A 20822-nucleotide genomic window follows, 5' to 3' on the forward strand; every position below is an offset into this window, starting at 1 on the left:
TTAAGAAAATGCTTTAGTGAACCTCTTGGCATAGTGTATATCAATGCAACATGATTATCGCTGAGAAAGAAGGAAACTAAATAAAGAAGAACAGATTATATCTTTCTCATTTTCAGAATGATTTGCAATCAAATAGACATATCCCTTGATTTTCAATCACATCAGAGCAAGTGATGTTCTCTAAGATCCAAGGAATGTGACTGCTATTAACAATCTCAGTAGTACCTAATATAAATGCACTTAAGCACACACTGTACTTAATTTATATAATACATAGTTATAAGTTATCAACCCCAGAGTCCTATGCAGGAATTAAATATTCAGTTCTTCTTTATTGACTACAGTATGATTTTTACCCCACTGCTGTGCAAGCTTGACAGTGGGGGAAAATGAGTCAAGTCAACCATCCATTAAGACACTGCACATCACGGCCAGTGCTAGGAAGAGAGAGTCGTATGTCTACTTACGGAAGTCAGATAGGTAAAAAGTTTACAGACTTTCAGATCGTTCTCAGTCATCCAATACAGACATAAACATGCCATCTGTTTTCATCGAACCCATTGGCAAAGCCATCAAATTGCTGAAAAAAACTAATTTTTTTTAGAATAGTACATTGCTGAGATGGGTTAGAACAGGAGGGGAAAGTGCCTGAATCAACAGAATAGATCAGATGTGCTAGATAAATGCTAAGCAGAAAGATACCGGGAGGACAAACACACATATACTGCTTAGAATATATTAAAAAAGAAATGTCAGAGGACCAGTCAGTCTGGGAAAGGGGATGGAAAGAAGGAAGGTAATAAAGCAATAATATCAGACACAGCTCTGGAATTACCCAAAGTCTGCAGTGCTCTGTAGGGATTTTAAAGAGCACATTTAGAAAATTTGTTAGGAATTAGGAGAGCAGGGTCAATAAAGTTAAACTCTGTCAATAATCGCTCTGTAATATGTACAAGGATCTTCCACCACAGTGCCCGAGGGCTACCTCTGAACTTAGAACTGAACTTTTCAAATGTTAAAAGACCCATTTATTGCAGTAAGTCATTTGAGAAAATCTGATTATGGAAAAAGACCTAAAAATAGAGCTGTTTTTTTAATATTCTGGACTAACCCCTCCTATCCCCCCCCACCCCCGAGAGCATCTATGAACCAAACTTTGCTAAGAAGAGTATTTAATGAGAGGTTTTGAAGTCATTAGCCTGGTTATAGCAGCACAGCACACGACAGTGTGGATGTGGATGACTGGGGTCGACCACACATGAAGCGACCAGGTTATCAACACACGGGGCCCAATCCTGCACTGGGCGTGCTGGGAAGTCCCTGGGAGCAGCGCCCACACAGCGGCGGGGCAAGAACGACGCAGCAACTTCCCTTCCCTCCGTTTCACCAATACCTCATCTTTCTGCCTCAGAGGAACCACGGCTCCCCAACTGTGTCATGCTGTCTTGTACAGTGATTTTTAGCTCCAGGCCCCTTGGAGATGCCAAGCATGATGCTAACATGATGCAGTGGTGGCCTGCGCAGATGGACCAGCCTCTAGCACTGCTTTGGGGAACTCGAAGACGAGGACAGCACAATGTTGCACGTGGCTCTGACCCTCCCAGGCGCTGCTGAGCATCGCTGTCACTCTCAGCAGCGCAGACACAGCCATTGGTAATATCTTGGCATACAGCCCCCAGGAGAAGGGCTACAAAAATTCATTGCAAGCTTATGTTTATGAACCATGTGTTCAAAATTGAAAGCCCTCCACTCTCTCTTATGTAATTCAAAACACTGTGGTAGTAAGGGATGTTATTAATACTCAGTTGCTACATGTACTGAATGCCTGAGACAACTGTCGCTTGAAACATCTCACCCAGTGAAAACAGGTAGGATGGAGGGTAGGAGTTGTGTGTTACAGGACATCAAAGATAGAAATAACAAGTAACTTTTCTGAAGAGAGATACCTAAATTATGGATTTTTGTTAAGAGGGCTGTCTAAGCCCTAGAACCAGTGCTTGCTCTTCTTTTTCCTCAAATCACATACCAACAGTCTTCTTTATTACTTAATGCCTCCATAGTGCTAACCTGCAACGGTATGCTAGTAGAAAACAGAAGCTACCCAGTAGTACTTGGTAAACATGGTTCTTCAAAAGGACCTTCACATTCTTCGTATAAATAATCCTGGTAACTTCACCGAGATGACTTATTACGACTAGACACACTAGGCTCACGCTCCACTGATAGGTAATTCAATTTATCCAGCAACACAGTAAGGCAAGTGAATCCACCACGGTCCAAACTTGTATCAGATTGAGCTTTTGGGTGTTGTGTATACAAAAAAACCCCTCAATTTCAAAAAGCTTGGCTTTAAATTAACTGCTAATTTCCTATCCAAATTTCTGTTGGACTCTCATTGCCTGTGATCTGAAGCTAAAGCCTAGGTAGGCTTAAGCCACCACCTCAGGATACAGGGACAGCTGGGCCTCAGAGGCTCACTCAGCTGAAGGAGATGTGCAAGTCCTCTCTCTGCTCAGACAGCAAAAGGAGAGAGGGCTTATGTGTCCTTGCTGGGCCCTCATAGGCCTGTCTCAATGCACAGCAATAGACAAGTCTTTTGCCCTTAGTACTGTGCCCTGGGAAAACAACACTACACCAACAAAGATGATCTTGTCATACCAAACCAAGCTTCGTTGCTGCCTTATATCAGAAGCCCAGTCCTAAAAGGTGCTCCTCACTGGAGTCCTAACCCACAGAGTGCAGGGGTACATGCACGCGCACTTGCGATTACACCTAAAAGTTGGAGTCAACACGCTTGGCTCCACCCTGACCTCTCTTCGCAGCAGGAAATTTTTGTTTCAGCATAATCTGGGGATTTTCTCCACTAATCCCTATCAGGTCTTCTACACAAGCATGCCCATGAGCTCTAAAACATACCAGCACCACCTGGACCAAACTGAATGCGCTGGGAAACTCCTTGCTGCGAATCCCTTAAAGACTGTCCTGAGCAGGCGCAGCAAGTCCCAGCACTCAGTGAATTCAGAAAACACACACGCGGGAAATATGACAGGTCTGTGACAAACCCACTGAACACTGCTCGCATACTTTGTGGTACTGGGTACTCACAAAATACTGAACCATTTGCAGCCAAAAACCTTCAGTGTTTCATTCTGCGTCTTTTTTTTGATCCTGCATACTTAATCTTCCCAAAATACAATTGTAGTTTGAGGGATACTAAGACTGAACATACTTTTTACTGTGTAGGAGCTCTGGTGCTGTAAATGATTAATATTAATAATGGGAAAAATCTGCCATGTATAAACAATATAAACAAACAGTAATAGCCATTTAAATTTGTTAATCTGAGAATTCCTTTTCTCTGATTCTCTTTTGTAAACAAAATATTTTTTTCATCAGGCAGTATCCACTATGTTCATCCTTGGTGTAGTTACAAGGCAAAAAAAAGTGGATTATTGATGAAATAGATCATAATGGCTCTTTCCAAGCCATTATCATCTATCATTTAAATGTGTATTCAATGAGCTTTAATCTGCAAATTTGTCATGATTGGGAGCCATTACGATTTAACAGATTCATTGTGTTTGCTTTATTCTTTTTTTAGTATGATGCATGATGTGCGTTCTGTAGACTACAGGTGAAATAATTTTACCTATCAGAACAGACTTTTTTAAAAGTTACTAGTCATGAACGACAGCTGCTTATCAAAGCGCTCTGTCTTTAAAAAAAATAGCAGTGCTGAAATACCATGTTGTTATACTAATAAACAAGTTCTGCAAAATCTTCATTACCAGGCATAACGCTCATTCTTGTGAAAAGTCTCAATCTCCTGTCACTTCTACGAACACACCATGTCCAGTCATATCAGAGATTTCAACTACCCAAATTCCCACCAATCCCCTAAGTAGTTATTTTTTCTACTGATTGAGACAAAGCAAATGAAATCAATGAATGCTCTCTCACTGACATTCATCAGCTTGAACAGTATACCCTGTATTAGCAACGATCCAACTGATACCAATCCTTGTAAAGTTTTTTTTTAATTCACAAGGCTACATTAATAATAACAGTAGTATGAAACACTTCAGCTAAAGTAATATAACATAAAAAGTTCTATATTTTGGAGAAGGAAGATAATATTGGCTTTTTAGGCCAATGTTTGCATAGTTGCACAATTTACAAAATTGCAAAAAATGACAGCAATTGGCAACACATGAGCTTTTACTGTTTTTTGGCTATGGCAGATTAATTCCACATCCAGTTTGTATATAATTCACTTAACACCTTTTCTTACTCAAGATTTGCAGTTTCCTGAGTCAAAGCCCTTGGGGAGTGAGCTGCGCACTATCCGAGCAAACTCCCATGGCAGTCACCAGATGTGCTGCTGTCTGAAAGAAGACATGGGGGGGTAGCTCCAGAAAAGCTAATCAACCCAGAATTCAGACCATACTCTGGTTGCGATCCTCCTTCCCTGCCTGATGTTATCCATGAATGCTGCCTGGTGGGAAGCCTATTCAGCCAGGAGTGAGGCAAGATGCCGAATGCAAGATCAGAAATACTGGTACTATCGGATGATTTCCCTCACACCTTTTCTGTTTTGCGGCAGGCTGCTCTGAAACTGCCCCAGGAGGCGAGCTCCAACCGCACTGGCGGATGAGCCTGCAGGCAGCTAAAAGCAATGACAGTATCGGAGGCTCTTCCCGTTATCCATCACAATACTGCAATTCCAAAAAGAGCTAGCGGATAACCACGGCAGACCTACCTGACGCTGCTGCAGCATGGCCCACACGATGCATGTGTGGCACTGCCATGTCCCTCTTAACCACTTTTTTCCCCTGTTCATATATTAGCCCAGAGATTCTTCTCCCCCCCCACCCCCAAGGAGGGCTGACATTTGCCTTAAATGCAGCTATTTTCAAGCATAAAAATATAAGCATCTGGAAATAAAAAGGGAATCATCTATTGGGCTTAAAACAAAATAATCTCACAAAAAAGGAAATATTTTTTAACAGCAGATACCTACTTTATGGCACTGGTGTCTTAACTTAGTGCTTATGACTTAGGGAAACAGCCCCTTGGTGGATTACTTTTCATAGTTTGCTCAGTAATGTGTTTACAAAGCCACTGTTACAACTAGATGCTTATATATTTTGATATACAGCATGCACTACAACAGTACATCTTCAGAGATTTCATGCTTATTTTAAAAACCTATTTAAATGTTTCTTTACCTTCCCTCCTGGCAAAACACAAGTTTATTGCCATATACTCCAGGGCTCCACAGTCCAGTCTGACAGTAATTAAAGGCAGAATTAGTGGTGCCTTTGTAGGAAATGATAATAGTGGCATGTATACAACAGGACGGGCCAAATTCCTCTCTGCCTGTTAAGTCCTCTGAAATAACTAACTTACTCTAGGTATCTATTTAATACTTGAAATTTCAAACAAATGGCCTCTATTTTTAACTGTCTGACATTACTGAAGCATATAACTCAGAGGCTGAGAAATGTTAAGTGGATTTTATTTTCCTTTGTTAGAAAACGGCTCATCTACTTCACCTACTTTCTGCTCTGTATCAAGTTAACATTCAACTTCAGAATTCAGTGTTCTGTTAATATGATAAAATGTGTGATTTCAATGCAGCCTGCACTTGCCTAATGTTTACTTGCCCTTGATAACGGACTGCATTAGTGACGGCTCTATCTCTGAACCACGCAGTGAATGATACAAAACACATAATCCAATATTCTGTGTTTGTGCACTTCTGTAAAATTTCCTCTGATCCTATAATTATATAACAAACCAGTATGTAAGAAATTCAATACATCAGTAGTTCAGTGCAAAAAAATCCCTAAAGGAAATACTTTTCTGTGTATGCCTTCTGCCTGGACTCACACTCCAAACAGGGACTGAAGGTTTGGCAGTAAGTTTGGACACTCAGCTTTAACAAAACTCTCTCTTCCATGAATTTAATGCCATCTACCTACAGTTGTTAAACTTTCATCTAGCTATATATAGTACCTATAATCCAGTCTGTTTCTCCAGTAGTTTCTCCAGTAGCTGCCCAGAGCATCTAATCCAATTCAACAGTACCTATTTGTCCTTTAACAGGCCTCCTTAATCTGGTATGTAAACCCTATACATTTTTATGAACTTGGTCAGGAAAGCTGTTATGCACATCTTTGTTTTAAAATGAGTTACTACTTTTTTGGTATCCCCCTCTTTTGGGCATTTCGCTAGCTGCCCTTTCGCTGCATGTGGCAGTGCCCCCGTCACTGGTGGCACTGCAACGTCACTGGTGTGTATGCGGGGCCAAGGCTGGGGCTGCTGGCCCCATCTGCCCCCTCTTTCAGAGGAGGAAACAAAAAACTTGTGCATGGGGCGGGGGCAGTTAAGGCTCAAAAAACTAGCATAGGAATCGTTCTTATTTCATGAATTTCCATCCTGCTCCAAGCTGCTTCCTTCTTTCCCCAGAAATGAGAGCAGGCTGTAAGGGGAAATGGCCATCTGCAAAAGAGTGGCCATGCCTTGCAAGGTGGAGGAGTGGCAACCATCACCCTGAGCGTCCTCCTCAGACACTCTACAACCAGGTCGGGAGGAGGTGCAAGCAGCTGTGATGAAGCCAGCAGTCCCTGTGCGGTGAGGTGGCTTGGTCTCTCCTCTGCCCCCGAAGCAGCAGCGCCCTCGGAGTGGCACCAGGGCCATGGACATTCATGAGAAGGCACAGGTGGACATGGGAAGCTGCCACAGCCTGCTCTACAAGATCGCAACGCTCTCATTTCACCTGCATGAAGAACTTCTCGTTAACTTTCTAGGTGATAGGCAGCAGTGGCGTTTTATGCTTGCCCTAGCAATGCGAGTGATGAACAACCTGTATCTTCCCGAGTTCCCTACCCACTTCACCGCAGCATCAGAACACGGCAAAGTTACTGAAGCTAATCCGCAAAGCTTGGCCTCATGGATTTGATGCCGCCCTCAGAATCGTGACCTTTAAGGGACTTTGGTTTAGTTTTGGGTTTTGAGGTAAGAGATGGTTTATTTGATTTTGGGATGAGGAGGATGAGGGAAAGGAGCGGGAAAGCCTTTTACCTGCCCCTCAGCACCTTCTCCCTTTGGATGCAACAGCAGCATTTCCACTCTCTATGGGAAAAAAGCCAGCTGAACCTCCTTTAGCACTGAAGGACTTGCACTGCTATCTCCAGCTCACTGCTGCATTGATTAGATTGGAAAATGAGTAACTTTTATCACACTTGATCTGCGATAGCACTGTCTAGCCTATGTTTACCCCTCTACAGTTACAGCACAGATAATTGCATGGATCCTGGGAGTCAGACACAACATTGTGGTGTCGCTTTTGATCTCTGGTGCCAGGTTAAAGGAGAAATATATAGAAAGCTAACCTGTGATTTAACACTGGCCCCTGTCTGGCTCCTGCTCTCAGTCTAGGCTGTGGGGTTTGGACCTTACGTCTGCATGGCTGAGTCCCTCCTTGCCACGCAGGTTCGCTTGCTGCCACCTCTGTTACCAGAGTCCTGTTCAGGGTCCTAGAAATTGGACTGAAGCTGATTTTGAACCATATGCTGCAGCACATACTTCAGTTTGGATCTCAGCAGATTTTTGCCTAAAAAAAAACCTATCAAGATATAACCTTTTTTTTCATTTCTCCCTTCCTTACTTTCTTAAGTAGAGGGAAGGGCAGATGATTATTTCAATTAAGAGCCTGTCACTGACAATTGTAAGCAACCTTTCTCCAGTTCAGTGCAGCAGTTGCAGTTTTAAGTTCCTCTGGGCTTCTGTCAGGATCTAATTTTCAAGGTACTGTTGCCATGGCAGCAAGTTGGAATTTTAATCCAGTACTAAAGGTCAAGACAGGTCACCAGTTTCAGTTCCTCTTCAATCTCCCCATAAAGAGCCACAAAAAGAAGCTGAGATAAAGGTCTGACCTAACAAAAAATTCCCGTCTAGCATACAGCCAGACTTGAAACTACAAGATTTGTATAGGCTTTCAAATTTGTCTGGAACTATTGAAATTCATACTAAATCAAATATGATTCACATTCCTCTCCTTCCTTGGAAAAGCACAGATATGTCCTTAAAACACAGTTAAGTGCATGTATCTTATCAGGGATACCCAAAAAAGCAAATACTTAAATGGAGTGTAACAGGTAAATAGTCATGAAAGCAATCCTTTATTACTGGAGGTATTTACTACTTTTACAGACTCAGATGAGCGTGACAGCTGCATTCAAGTCTCTCTTGTCAATATAAGGTAGATTCGTCAACATCCTTCAAGACCTGAAGAGATCTTTTTGCGAAACATTTTGACAAAACTACATTTTTCAATACAGGGACAATTTCTCAAAAGCTAAACTACCTTCAGATTTTGTTTACTATTTTAATTTTCAAGGGGGGAAAGCTCCTGCAGAAATCAGGGAATAACTTTGTATTTGCCAGTCCTCTAGAAGCCTGCTGTGTCTTCTGCTACATGAATGTTAATTAAATAATCAGTTTGCACCTGCTGGAGGAAGGTGCAGACAACTCCCTCCTCCTCCAGGGCCACATCTTCTTTTTGGGAAGTCACGGTTACAGCATTAGCAAAATCTCAAAATGCATTTTTCCAAGGTGCATGGAAACAAGTGAGGGAAGCAGCTCTTCCTCCAGGAATTTAGAGCAGTAATTAGCCCAGCAGTGCGGAATATTTTTTCTTTTTATCATTTGGGAGGACCTATTTGTAATCTAAAGACATTTTAAATCTTTGGCTCCAAGGGCCATCCAAGACAGAGGATAATGCAGTGACCGTGGCCAAGCCCCATGGGGTGTTGTGAGAACTTCACTTCATAAAAAATAAGCCTTCTGGCCAGAAAATTGATAGGCTTTGGAGCCCTGCTGAGTCCTCAGCCCAAAGGATAATGGTAGCAATATAAGTTCCTCTGGATGGAAAGTGTAAAGCTGAGACAAATGGGGTGGATTATTAGGGTTGTCAGAGGGATTCAGAGGAAAGATGCAATGGATTAAGTTGCGATATTAGGAAGAGTGGCTGTTAGTCTTGCATAGGATATTTAGGACACAAACTGGGAGTTTCAAGCCCATTCTGATATTGTGAATGCCAAGTTTCCTAGCAAAGCCCATTCTTCTTTCAAGCTTATCAGCTATTTCAAATTATCACTATTTTGAAGCATGACGCAGATGAATCTGGGTAACAATTTTCTCAGTTTGTCTCAAGCCACTTAAGTCTACAGAGCTAGTAAGATAGGAGAGCAAGAATGAAAGGGTCTGGAGCCAAGAGCATCAGGACGAAAGAGAAAAGAAATGGCTTGGCTGTGAATTTGAAATTTACCTACAGCTCAGAGTTCAGACAAAGGGAGCACGGTGAAGTCCAAGTTATGGCAAACAGAAAGCAAGCAAGGGGTTAGTTTACACGCATTTTATCAGCAAGCCCACAGCTCTGAAAACAAACGGGTGGGAGAGGTACTGATTGTGGTGGCTTCCTCTGCTCTACTCTGCTGTACATTTTCACATTTACTGAGTACATGTTTTTTCAAAATGAATGTCTGAAGTTACACTAAAGTTCGGAAGTGATGGCATCCCGCAGAAATGTAAATTGGGAGGTCAGTCGGAGACTGGCCTCAAGCCATGAAGGCACAACATATGCTGCTGTGTTGCTGGCTGCCTGTAGAAAAGCTCCTTAAATTCACGGAAACCGGTGGCAGATTTGCAATCTTACTGGTTTCCAAAATGGAACGGTTATGGAGTGGATAGGGAAATACATCCTGAATCCAAACACGGCAATGTGTGTTGTGTACCTGTCCATATTAATACCAGCATGTACTGTGATCACCACTCTGCAGTGGCATGTATTTGGCTGTGATGCAGTAGTGCATCCTGCCTGAGTACAAACTATTTCAACTGCTACCAGTTAGTTAGGGCAAATAAATGTTGAATTTTTAATGGGGCCTTATATAGTATCAGAGGAAATTTAAATGCTTCAATGCTCATTAAAGTTCCAATCAGCAAGGCTGGCAAGAACGCAGTTGGTTAGTTTGTTTCAGGCATTCTTAAGGGCAGTAATTATATGAGTCTGTGATAGTCAAGAAAAATTATTCAACATTGATCAGCAAAATGTAAGAGAATTAATTTAGTTCTGTTCACACAATCTTTTAAACTGATTTATAAACATGTCAGGAGAAAAGATCATGGAAAAGAACGTATTAGGAAATAACTTTATTTTGACAGGGAGGTTAAACTATATGTGAGCCAGCTGAATAATGAAAACAAATTAAAAGTCTAATTTAGAAATTATTTTGAATAATGGGCTTATCTTTAAGGATACAGGGCTTTTAATTATGACACTGGATTTTAACATATTTAATAGCAGCTGAAATATTTTGCAAGTTTGCTTCTATAGGCAAGTGGCCATAGGAAATGCTTGTGCGTTTTAGTCCCAACTGTTCAATAGTCCCTCCTTTGCTCAATAGGAGAAGCCTGCGGCAGTGAGGAACAAAAGTATACCGTCTCGACTCATTATCATTGCTCCAAACCCCAGATGATAACACCCAGGAACTTATGTGGGCAAAAGGATGCAAAGCAAACTTCTAATTAACAAAACAAAACAGTAAATATGGAAGGTGAATGACATCTAATCAAAACAGACCTTTTTATCTTCATTTTCTAGTTGTCCCTTTAATATGATGCACTGGAATTCTCTAAAGATTAATGGAGTTCCAATTACATGCCACTGTTGTTTCACTTATCATAATTTATACATGGCAGCATAAGTCTCTTGTACTCCTGATTTTCCCAGTTAACCCAGAGGGAATATCTTTGGGACTTCCTGAGGCCAACAAACAGGCAGCACTTATTCTAATGATTAAAGCTTGCCACACGCTTGCTAAGTGAAAATGAATGTATCCAATAAAAGAAATCAGGCTATCAAAACTGTAGAATCCACTGACACTCACCAAAAACTGTAATTAGAAATACTAAAATTTCAGCTTCTTCAGTGTATTATATCTGGGCTGGATTGTGACTGGAACTCAAATAGAGAGTTGTATACATATCTACAAACATTCCTCTAATTCCAGTTGGAGATGAATTTCACAAGTTCTCATTTCATAGGATTAAACTGGAAATCATGCATCGAGATTGAATGAATCCCAGTTTTTTAAAAAATGAGTCCTTTCAAGTTAAGAATTCATCAGTGCTTCTTGATTTGAATGTTCTGAATAACAACATTACTTGTTGTCGCATTATCCAATATACAATCCTTGGCATAAAATCCTCTTGATGTCTGATTACTCTTCATAAGGACCTCATGCTGATTCATTTCAAACCGTGAATTACCTTTAATTCATAGCTTGAACATGCTGCCAAATTTTGTTTTCTGTGCTCCCAGGTGGCTGTCCCTAACACAGTGGAGAACTTCCAAAAAGCCATTAGACACTTCTGAAAAGCAGTTAGATGTCAAGAAGCACATTTCCATTTTCAAACAGGCTTCCATGGAGTGCTACAATAATCTTTGGGATTAGAGGAATACTGGTATTTACTGAAATATGTTTAGAAGCATGAAGTGAAATCTTGGCCGAGCTGAAGCCAGCGGTGAGCCCCTTTTGAAAAACCCATGCAGAAATATCACATGAAAGTTTTCAGTCGCTTGTTTTGTTTTTGAGCCCACTGTATGTAGTTGTTCTCTAGCCCCTACACAGGTTGTGCATCATTAAGCATGATGGATCACAAAAATCCTATAAAGATAAAATGAGTTGTTTTTGTCTGATCCATAAGAATTTGCGGCTCTAAGTTTTTAATGGTTTCCGGTAGTTCACCGAGCCCATGAGAAGGACCTTTTAATACTGTATTAATACAGTAAGTATAGGAAGTCATTTTATGAGAAAGGAAGAATATCATTATGATTACATTCTTCTTTTTAGCTAGGCTTTTATGGAAACTACCCAAGACTACTCTGCAGTATGATTTCGAAACACAGGATGTGCTTGATCAAAAAGATTCTGGGTAGTTGCCAGCTGGACAGAGGCCAAATGCTAACAACCAAACAGAACAAAAGAACTGGATGTTTGAGGATGACATACTTGCAGTGGTAATTATATAACAGAAACCTAAGTCAAGAGTTGAGTAGGTACCCTTGAATTCATGGAAGCTGACAGAAAATCCTTCTCAGTGAAATTGGTTGCACCTTATCTGTTCCTGCTTACTGTGCTTCATAGCAAACTAATCGGAGTAGACTGGTTGTAAACTGACTGCACAATACCTAATCAATGGAGTTTTACAGTGAGTCTGAAGACAAAATGGGAAGCCAAGTGCCATAGTTTCACATAGCCTAATTTCAGCTATAAAAACTCACCACTGTACACACACACACACGCCCCCGCCTCAGAGTTCAAAATTTCATTTTCAAGAATTCTGAGTAGAAATTAAGGTCTGATTCTTTTCAATGAATCATTTAAATCAATAAAGGTCACTCATGTACAATGTAGGTGCAGAATTTAGACAGGATCCCAACTACTCTACCTACTATATGGCTTGCTGCAACGCATTGGGTGTTGGGTTTCTCTAGCATGTGGATGTGACAGAATACATTGAACAATTATAAAAAGGATGAAATTCGTATTTCAAAAAGCCTTACTTGAGACAAGTTAGGCAACCACAAGTCATATGTCTTGCATCACCCTACAAAAGCAAGGCATGGGTAAATGAATCCACCTTGCAGCAGGTGGTCTCTGTTCTTTCCCCTAGAAGTACACACCCGAAACATTGTCTTACAAAGATCATACATCTCTTCAGCCCGATATTCGATGATGTCAATGTTCCTACACCTGAATTCTGTAATAACACATGGGCAACTTTACCGTTGATGCAGAATATAGCATCAAGCAGGCCGAGCATCTTTGCTCGGCACACATCCCTAAACCAGTCATGGTGCTACTCAGAGATGCGGCAAATGCCAGCACATTAGCACCAATTCCTAAGATTTTCTAATGATGCCACTGGGATCTCTATGACTGTCAATAGGAGCAATATAAATGGAAAATATAACTTAGGTTTCACATGAATTGCATGTAAACTTAAAGAAGCTGGGGAATAACCCTCACTTTCTCTAGAAACTTGTCCAGGTTAAAATCGTCTCTAACAAAGGATATGGATGAACACAATTTCAGTGATAGCAGATCCAGTTAGCAGATAGCAAGTTGGCAAAATACACGACGAACTGGTGGTGGGTACAGTTTTGAAACCAGCGGTAAGATCGCTGTGAGATCGACAGTGTAACTACAAAGGTTACTGGTGGTAAGTAGGATTGTAATTTTACTCACACACTCTAATAACCCTGAAACTGTCCAACATTAGAAAGATTAAATCCTCCCTATTACAACTGCAATTTGTTAAATACTATACTATAAAATACACAATGACTGGGTTTATTTGGATCGCAAGAAACACCTCTAACTACTCAATAATGGCATTTTTTTTTCTTCCTCACTCTCTGCTTTAATTTCATTATGCCCAGTAATGTCCTCAAGTAGATAATTTCCATTGAAAGTGGTGGTAACTGCACATGCAGATCTAAAGAAACAAATTGGCCTTGTAATACCAAGTCTCACAGTGGACTGCCTCCTAACCTCCCAAAGCCCTGTGGAAATCCTTGGAAGCTGCCTTAACAATTTTTCTGTAGTAAAAGAGAAAAAGTGATGGTAACGGGTTAGCTGATCTTCATTTGGAAGCTAAAAATAAAAGTAGCTTTATTGCAGCTCGGATCTCTCATGTGTAAAATCTATCACCTACCATAAGAAGGCAGTTCATTGCAGCAGAAATCTGATTGATAGTACTGGAACTTTAGATCAAGCAGCAGAACAGAGAGCAACTGGTTCATAAAATGTACTCAGTGTCTTTGGGTTTTATATCAGGCTTCCTATAGAGAGCTTTGGTCCCATTAAATGCACTATATACCACTGAGCTCTGAAGCACTGTTCTTTTGAAATTCAGCTTATAACTATAAACCATGATTGACAAGTCTATTACTGTTGGTTACAAACTATTGAAATATTGTATTTTATGGTATACTCACTAAAAAATTTTTCACAGTGGAATCCAAATACACTTGCTTTAGGAGAAAAACCATTTAAAGATGTAATAATTTTTTTTTTCTTCACTAGAGAATGTGCTTGATGTTAGATTTGGATCACTTAGATGTTCTTAAAATGAATGCATGCATTCTGTTAACAAGAACAGTGAGTCTAGCTGGCTAGATTCTTTAGAAAAAAAACAGTCATTACCAGAAATAAAAATAGCAAAGGGGAAGAACTAATTTGATATTAACTTGGGTAAATAAATGCCATAAATGCTATCCATATGAATTAATCTATTTATCATTAGCATTCCTACCTAGTTCTAATTCAATATGAGGAAATAATATTTTATTTTAAGATTAATTAGGTGTTGAACATAATTTCGTAAAACTTTACTCTAGGAAGTAACTTTATTCAAATGCATACTTTCCTGATCTGACTTTACTCCTAAAGAAGTGGGCCTTCAGAGACTACCTATTAAACCAATGGAGCTGGGACACCCACAGTCTTGTCCCAGCTCTGCCACGGGCTTCTTTTGTGGTTATAGACAAACCACTGAAACCCAGTAAGTCCTTGTCTGTTCATAAATTTGCAGTAGTTTAAAAATCAATATATTTAAATTAATTTTAAAAAGCTATGTAGGTATCTCTGCATTGATTTTTCTTCCCCTATATGGATTTAATTTAAATTGTGTCCTTAGGAGATTAAGGAGACTCACTAGAATCATTTTGAAGTCATTTTAAATGAACACACTGTATTTACTCAAACCTCAGCTAAGCTGGTGTAGGTCTATATTCAGTAGTTTATGACCATTTGAACTGTAAAAAGATCACAGCGCTGAACTTAAATCGGACCAACACGTTTACGCCTCAAGTAAGTATCAAACAACAACCTACTTTTCAAGATTATTATTTAATTAATATTCACAAACTACTTCGAATTTCTGGGGTAAAGGTAAAAAATACAGTGCAGTCTCAACTGACTGCCACATTTTTCCAGTTTTACACCAGAGTAGCACCAAAGAAGAATGGTTTAACACAGTGGAGAATTAGCTTTTCCACAATTTTCAACTGTCATATTTATAAATCAGCTGTGATTTTCATCTAAGTGTATAAAATTCAAGACCTGCTTTTCAGTAACAGCAAGTAGAATCGTTCTGTACGATGTTTTTACTCTCCTTCACTATATAAATGCTAAATTCCTTGCATCATCTGTTCATTGGGTTGCATTTTCTATTGTAAGAGGCTTAGTATCTGATGAGAGAAACATAAAAGTGATTTAATTTTGGCAAGCTTTACAACTAAAATCAGCATTATTTCTGCTTAATAAACTCATCTTTCATAGATACCTCCGTTAGCTAATGCTTAAAAAGAAGAAACAGTAATAAGCACTGAAAACATAAAACTGGTTTATGGCTAATTTTTAAGCACCACTGAGAACACCTGAACACCAGGACAAGATTATGAGTAAGCTAGGTTTCAGTTACCTTCGGAGAAATAACCTCTTTCTTTATGATAAATTTAAATCAAGATTTAAAGCTGGAAATAATACTCACGACTTTTGTGGCACTGACTTAGTTGCAACTTTCCCTGCTGGATCACTCCACTCTGCAAACAAAGGAAACGCATCTTCAAATGTCAAAAGATTACTCTAGAATTAAAATGCACCCAAAGCTGTCAGCCCATCTAATTATACTTGGTTTCACAACATGCCACAATGCATAACATGTAATAAAAAATGGAACTGATCTGCTTTAGCGCCACAGAAATTAATTTTTCAGCCTTTGTTTTAGTGATGTTAAGTAGGGAGAAAAAAAAAAAACCCAACCCTGACTGTTAGGACTAAGGATAATGAAGACCTACTTTGCACATTGTATCCTGAGGTCAGATGTTGGGAGTCCTACAAAGAAGAACACACAAAATGTCAGCATTAGTTAAATGAGATGAAGAAGGTAAGATACATCTTTGCTTGTAGATTAAGGGCGCTGGCATTACACAAACAGTGAAGGAGATTGCACAGGGAAGAGATCATGTGGCTGTTAAGGCAACACCAGTGACATCAGTTAAAAAAACCATTAACTGCAGAGACAGAGCACCACTGAGGGACACTTTTACAGTTCAGACAAGAGCTTGTCCTCAGCTGCTGTAAATCTACATACTCCCTTAGTGGAGTCACTGCACAGACTTATACCAGCCGTGGTCCGGCATTTTCAAGTCTTGGCTACGGACATGTGTGTGAGGCATCTGTGGTGTAAAATTTAGTCCTTAGCATGAATGCAGCTACGCATTAAATTCAGCGCCACTGCCTTTCTTTTTTGATCTTGTTGCTAGAAAACACAGTAACCTTTTACCCATAGCCACAGTGTTTTTATGTGGGCTGCGACATCTAGGATTTGATACAGACATAGGAGGCTGATCTCCACCTCATGGAAATTTGAGCAAATCCAATGAAATCGGTGGAACTACAGCAACTTTACCCCAGCGAAGGATGTGGCTGCACCACTGAGCTTGCGAATGCTGGGATTCTTGTTGACTCACAATAACTAAGCTGCTCCTTAATGTCACAGTGTTTTCTTGCTTAGTTTTTCTCTAGGCTTTACAGTCCACAACGATTGTAATCAGTTTTCCTTCCAAGCAGAGTTTGATGATTTGAAATTAAGGTGTTATTTACAACCTAGTCTTGCAGCCAGGCACTACTTTGCTGGAAGTGTTACTTCTGTAGGATGTTAAAGTCATTAAAGCCCTCGCTGCACTTCCTCTTAGGGCGTTATTAGTTCCTAATATTGTACTGTGCTGTCAGTCAGTCCCTTGTGAAGTAAATCATGCCCTAAGAGTAAAAATGGCACTTTAAATTTGAATGTCAAAAAGATAAATTGTTCTGATAAGTTCCGCCTTTTTTATCACACTTTTTAACATACATTTCTCATGAGGATACTTGTATGTTTTAGTTAAGTTGAGAACTTCAAATAGAGCCTGTCTTTGGTTTTATGGCTGCACAAGCTACCCATGTTGTGTCTAAGACTCAACAATTTGGCTAGCTATAATTGATTTAGTGTGATGCTCTGCAGAGACACATTGCTGTTATGTTTTTTTGCAGTAAAACTAACAAACTCTGAAACGTTTATGTGCTTGCCTATTTCCTGAAATGCTAGCTTAAAAAAATCTAATTTATATTTTATATTAAAGTCATATGGTCAACAATTTTAAGATCAACATTTAACCTGCCCAGAAATGATTAACTTTGATGTGGATCTTAAAAGTTCAAAGAAAACTTAATAGGAACAGAAAAACAAAACAAAACAAGATTTTAGTTTCTCTGAGCCTGTGATTATATTGCTCTCAGTTGAGATAGTGGCAGTCTGCAGGACAGAGACCTGTTTATGTAGAGCCCATTAAAAATACAGCACTAAATTAAGAGATGGCATAAATTAGAAGAATAAAGCTTCCAATAGGCCAAAACTGTACTGGCACTTATATATGCATGCACACAGGTATGAATCCACTTTCACCTAAAACAGGTTCAACTGACTTTAACCAGGTTTACAGTGAGGATTACACCTTTGCATGATTATGACTTATGATGCTTAATGAAGAAGCAGTTAACTGAACTGATATTGGCAGTGCTGGAGCAGTAACAATCACCTTCTCTTAAAATAAGGCATTGTAGGCACTGGCTTTGTTTTTTAAGGACCATAGATGTTCCTAATTTCCTATGATTTCCAATTACGTATGGAGGCTGCATTTCAGACATGGAAAATATCTGCCAAATAGATAAAATCAGTAAGGGGAAAATCACATTCCAGCTTCTAAAACAGGATATGATTGCTTGAATCATAATGGCAAGTAGTACCAGTACAGCTTTATAAGCTGTTTTGCAAGGCCCTGCCTCTAGAAGGAAACTCCTATATAGCCCCGTGTCAGATTGCTGTAGTTTTTCTATCCCGGAGAAGTTCTCCCTTCCCCAAACATCATCAGCTTGTTGCTGTTCAGATCCCAGCAAACAATACCTTTGGCAACGACTGCCTTGGTTGGGAGCTCTAGCTCTAACTGTGCTACCAGACTTGTAGCTAGAAAGCAACAACAGAACTTGGGCTCAAGACATGGTCAAATGACGGTGGCTTAACACTTCACTGCATGTCAGGTGAACTGCAAGTACTCTCCAGGCTTTTAACGTGGCAAATGCCGAGTGCAATGCTTTTAACAAGGCAGATACTAGGGATCACATTTGTACAGCTCTCTGTCTGCTGGTACTTGGGAGTGTGCAGGCAGATAAATGCTAGAGCTCGGTTCACATGGAGAAACTTTTTTAGTCCCACTAAGTTGATCATGCAGCCTAAACCCCATCAGGCAGTCAATCATTGGAAGGAACAGAAGACCAATTTAGCCATTGCGTTACACAAATAGTGATGAAAGAAAAATAAACAAATAAAATATGTTGTACTTATGTAGAAAGACTCTTATAAAAACAAAGATAAGGTTCACTTTTCCTCTGCTATAACTTCTGCAGCTTTAAATAAGCAGCTCTTCTAGTAACAACAGTTCGGGAACTTCCAACTAAAAATAATCTTCGAAATTTCTGAAAATGGAACAATTACAAAAATAAACTCTCCAGCAAAGAACACTCAACAGAACAGCATGTTAATCAGGTCACTGTTAATAGCCTTGTACCTTGCTTGGGATAGAAAACTTGGTCTGCTCAGCCTTGCCAGGAGTGTGAATAGCAGTAAGAGGAGGAGGCCAGGAATGGGTCATTTCCTAGGAAAGAAAAAAAACATGTTTTTGAAAACAAATTCATATAAGTAAAGAAGAAAAGAAAGAGAGGGAAAATGATCACATATTCTCCACCGAACTTGAGGGATGCACTTGCTTAGGAAGTATCACCGTCTATTGTTACCTGGCAGATAAACACCTTAACTACCCTGTCGGGGTTCCTACTGTTCCTACTGGCAACACTTCCTGGGAAAAAGGGTGACAACAGGCTATACTAATGGAGATTTCAACCATGTGTGCTTGTATATTCCACTTCCATGGTCAACCTGTCAAGTTATATGGATGAAGCCATCATTAAGAGTTTTACAATGAGGTTTCATCTGCAAAGCCCAAGCAGGAAGTGGATCCTTCCTGGACTGGATAGGTACCCTACAGAGGATTGCATCTCCATGGCGGCAGAATAAGCCAGAGCCAGGTCTGAAAAGCTGGAGCGGGATTGGAGCGTGAGTGCCTGGCATAGATGAGGGGCTGATGGTGTCCTAAGGGCCAAAGTGTTTTCTCATAGCGTTGGCCGTTGGCACTTAACTGTGGCATGCAATGTCGAGTACTGGAGCACTCTGCAAGTGTGAGGAAGTGTTACCAATCCCATTTTATGATAAGGGACTGAGCGAGTCGGTGACTTGCCCAAGGTTACACACAAAGCCTGAAGTTAGGTTGGAAACGCAAGTCTTGGGTGAAGACCTGAACTGGATCATCTAAGCAACAGGCCCACTCTCTGTATCAATGATGTGATGAATCATCATTTAAACACACGTTCCAACCGTCTTCAAAGAAACTACCTGCCTGCCCATGGCTATGAAACACAAAAAGAGGAGAAAGTTCATACCATGCCTGCTCTTACTGAGGCCTAGAACTGGGACTTCAGCAGGAGCAAGCTGGGGTTACTTTCAGAAGAGGGGAAAAGATCACTAATATAGAGATACTGCAAAAGTGTTGTTTTAGGCAAAGCCTGTAAATGCCCTTGTAATGAGTATATTTTATGGTAGATGCTGCTCCATTCTCTCTTATCTTTGTTTTTAATTTAATAAATATTCAGACAGGCAGTAATACTTGTCTCTGGCGATCTGTTATATCTTTGTCTTGGTTGTTTTTCTTTGCTTACAAAGCTCGGAAAAGACTTTTTTATGAGACAAGGGACACAAAGAAAGAGAGAGTCTGATCTGGGAAGGTTTGCATGGTATGGCCTGATACTGACTGCATCAGAATGAATGCCCTAGCAGCAGCTACACACTCCTCAAAGCCCAGGGCGGCTCATAACAAAGCTTATGAGTACACAGGTTTCTGTAGGTACCCTGACTGCCACTGGTAATGCTGCACAAGTGAAAATACAACATCCTATAATTAAATATAATATGGGCCTTGTGAAAAGAGTAGTGTGGTGGGTGCATCAGGGCTAAGACATGGCTTGAGTGGCTACAACTCGCTGCTAATATGTATTTCATTGAAGATGCAGTCAGCTAGTCTCTGCCCTTATCTAACAGGCCATGGAGCTACAGCTGTTGCAGCTGGGGGTGAGCTTCGCTGGCTGCTTGAGCCAAGGAGAGTAGGACACAAGTCTCCACACTCCTGTAACAGCTTCAGGTGTCAGCCCGTAGAGCTCGGACCTCTCCTAGCTGCCCAAGCCCCAAAAGGCGGTGACGAGAGGGAAGAGATGGCCATGAGCAGCCTGTCCTTCCTGGGGGTGCAGCGGCGGCAGCCCAGTACGCCGACATCATACTGCGCTAGTCGTTGGACTGCAGCACAGAGGAAGGGGAAAAAAGCTCTAGTCAGCTTTTCTGTGAGATAATGTAACCCAAATCCTCTATGCCTGTGCCAGCTCTTATGCCACAGAGGTTGCTTTGTGGCAAATTTTTTCATAGCAAAACGATGAAACAGAGACTATATCATGTAATTAGAAGACGGACAGATAGACAGATGGATTGAAGGCAGCAACGAACCATATACTAGGACCACAATTAGAGGCTTAACCTCAGTCTCTGCC

General features: G+C 40.4%; 1 protein-coding gene across 6 annotated transcripts in view; it reads right to left on the reverse strand.

The window, feature by feature from the left end:
• Positions 1 to 20822, reverse strand: part of AFF2 (ALF transcription elongation factor 2) — a 451682-nt gene that overhangs the window by 119002 nt on the left and 311858 nt on the right. For all 6 annotated transcript variants that reach the window (XM_068957761.1, XM_068957757.1, XM_068957758.1 and 3 more), the window contains exons 5-7: positions 18740 to 18826; positions 15935 to 15971; positions 15628 to 15679 (exon numbers count right to left, since the gene is read on the reverse strand). In XM_068957761.1, coding sequence (XP_068813862.1) covers positions 15628 to 15679; positions 15935 to 15971; positions 18740 to 18826 — 176 coding nt within the window. The remainder of the gene's footprint in view (positions 1 to 15627; positions 15680 to 15934; positions 15972 to 18739; positions 18827 to 20822) is intronic.

This window comes from Struthio camelus, chromosome 11 (genome assembly GCF_040807025.1).
Source record: "Struthio camelus isolate bStrCam1 chromosome 11, bStrCam1.hap1, whole genome shotgun sequence".
NCBI classification, from domain to species: Eukaryota; Metazoa; Chordata; class Aves; order Struthioniformes; family Struthionidae; genus Struthio; species Struthio camelus.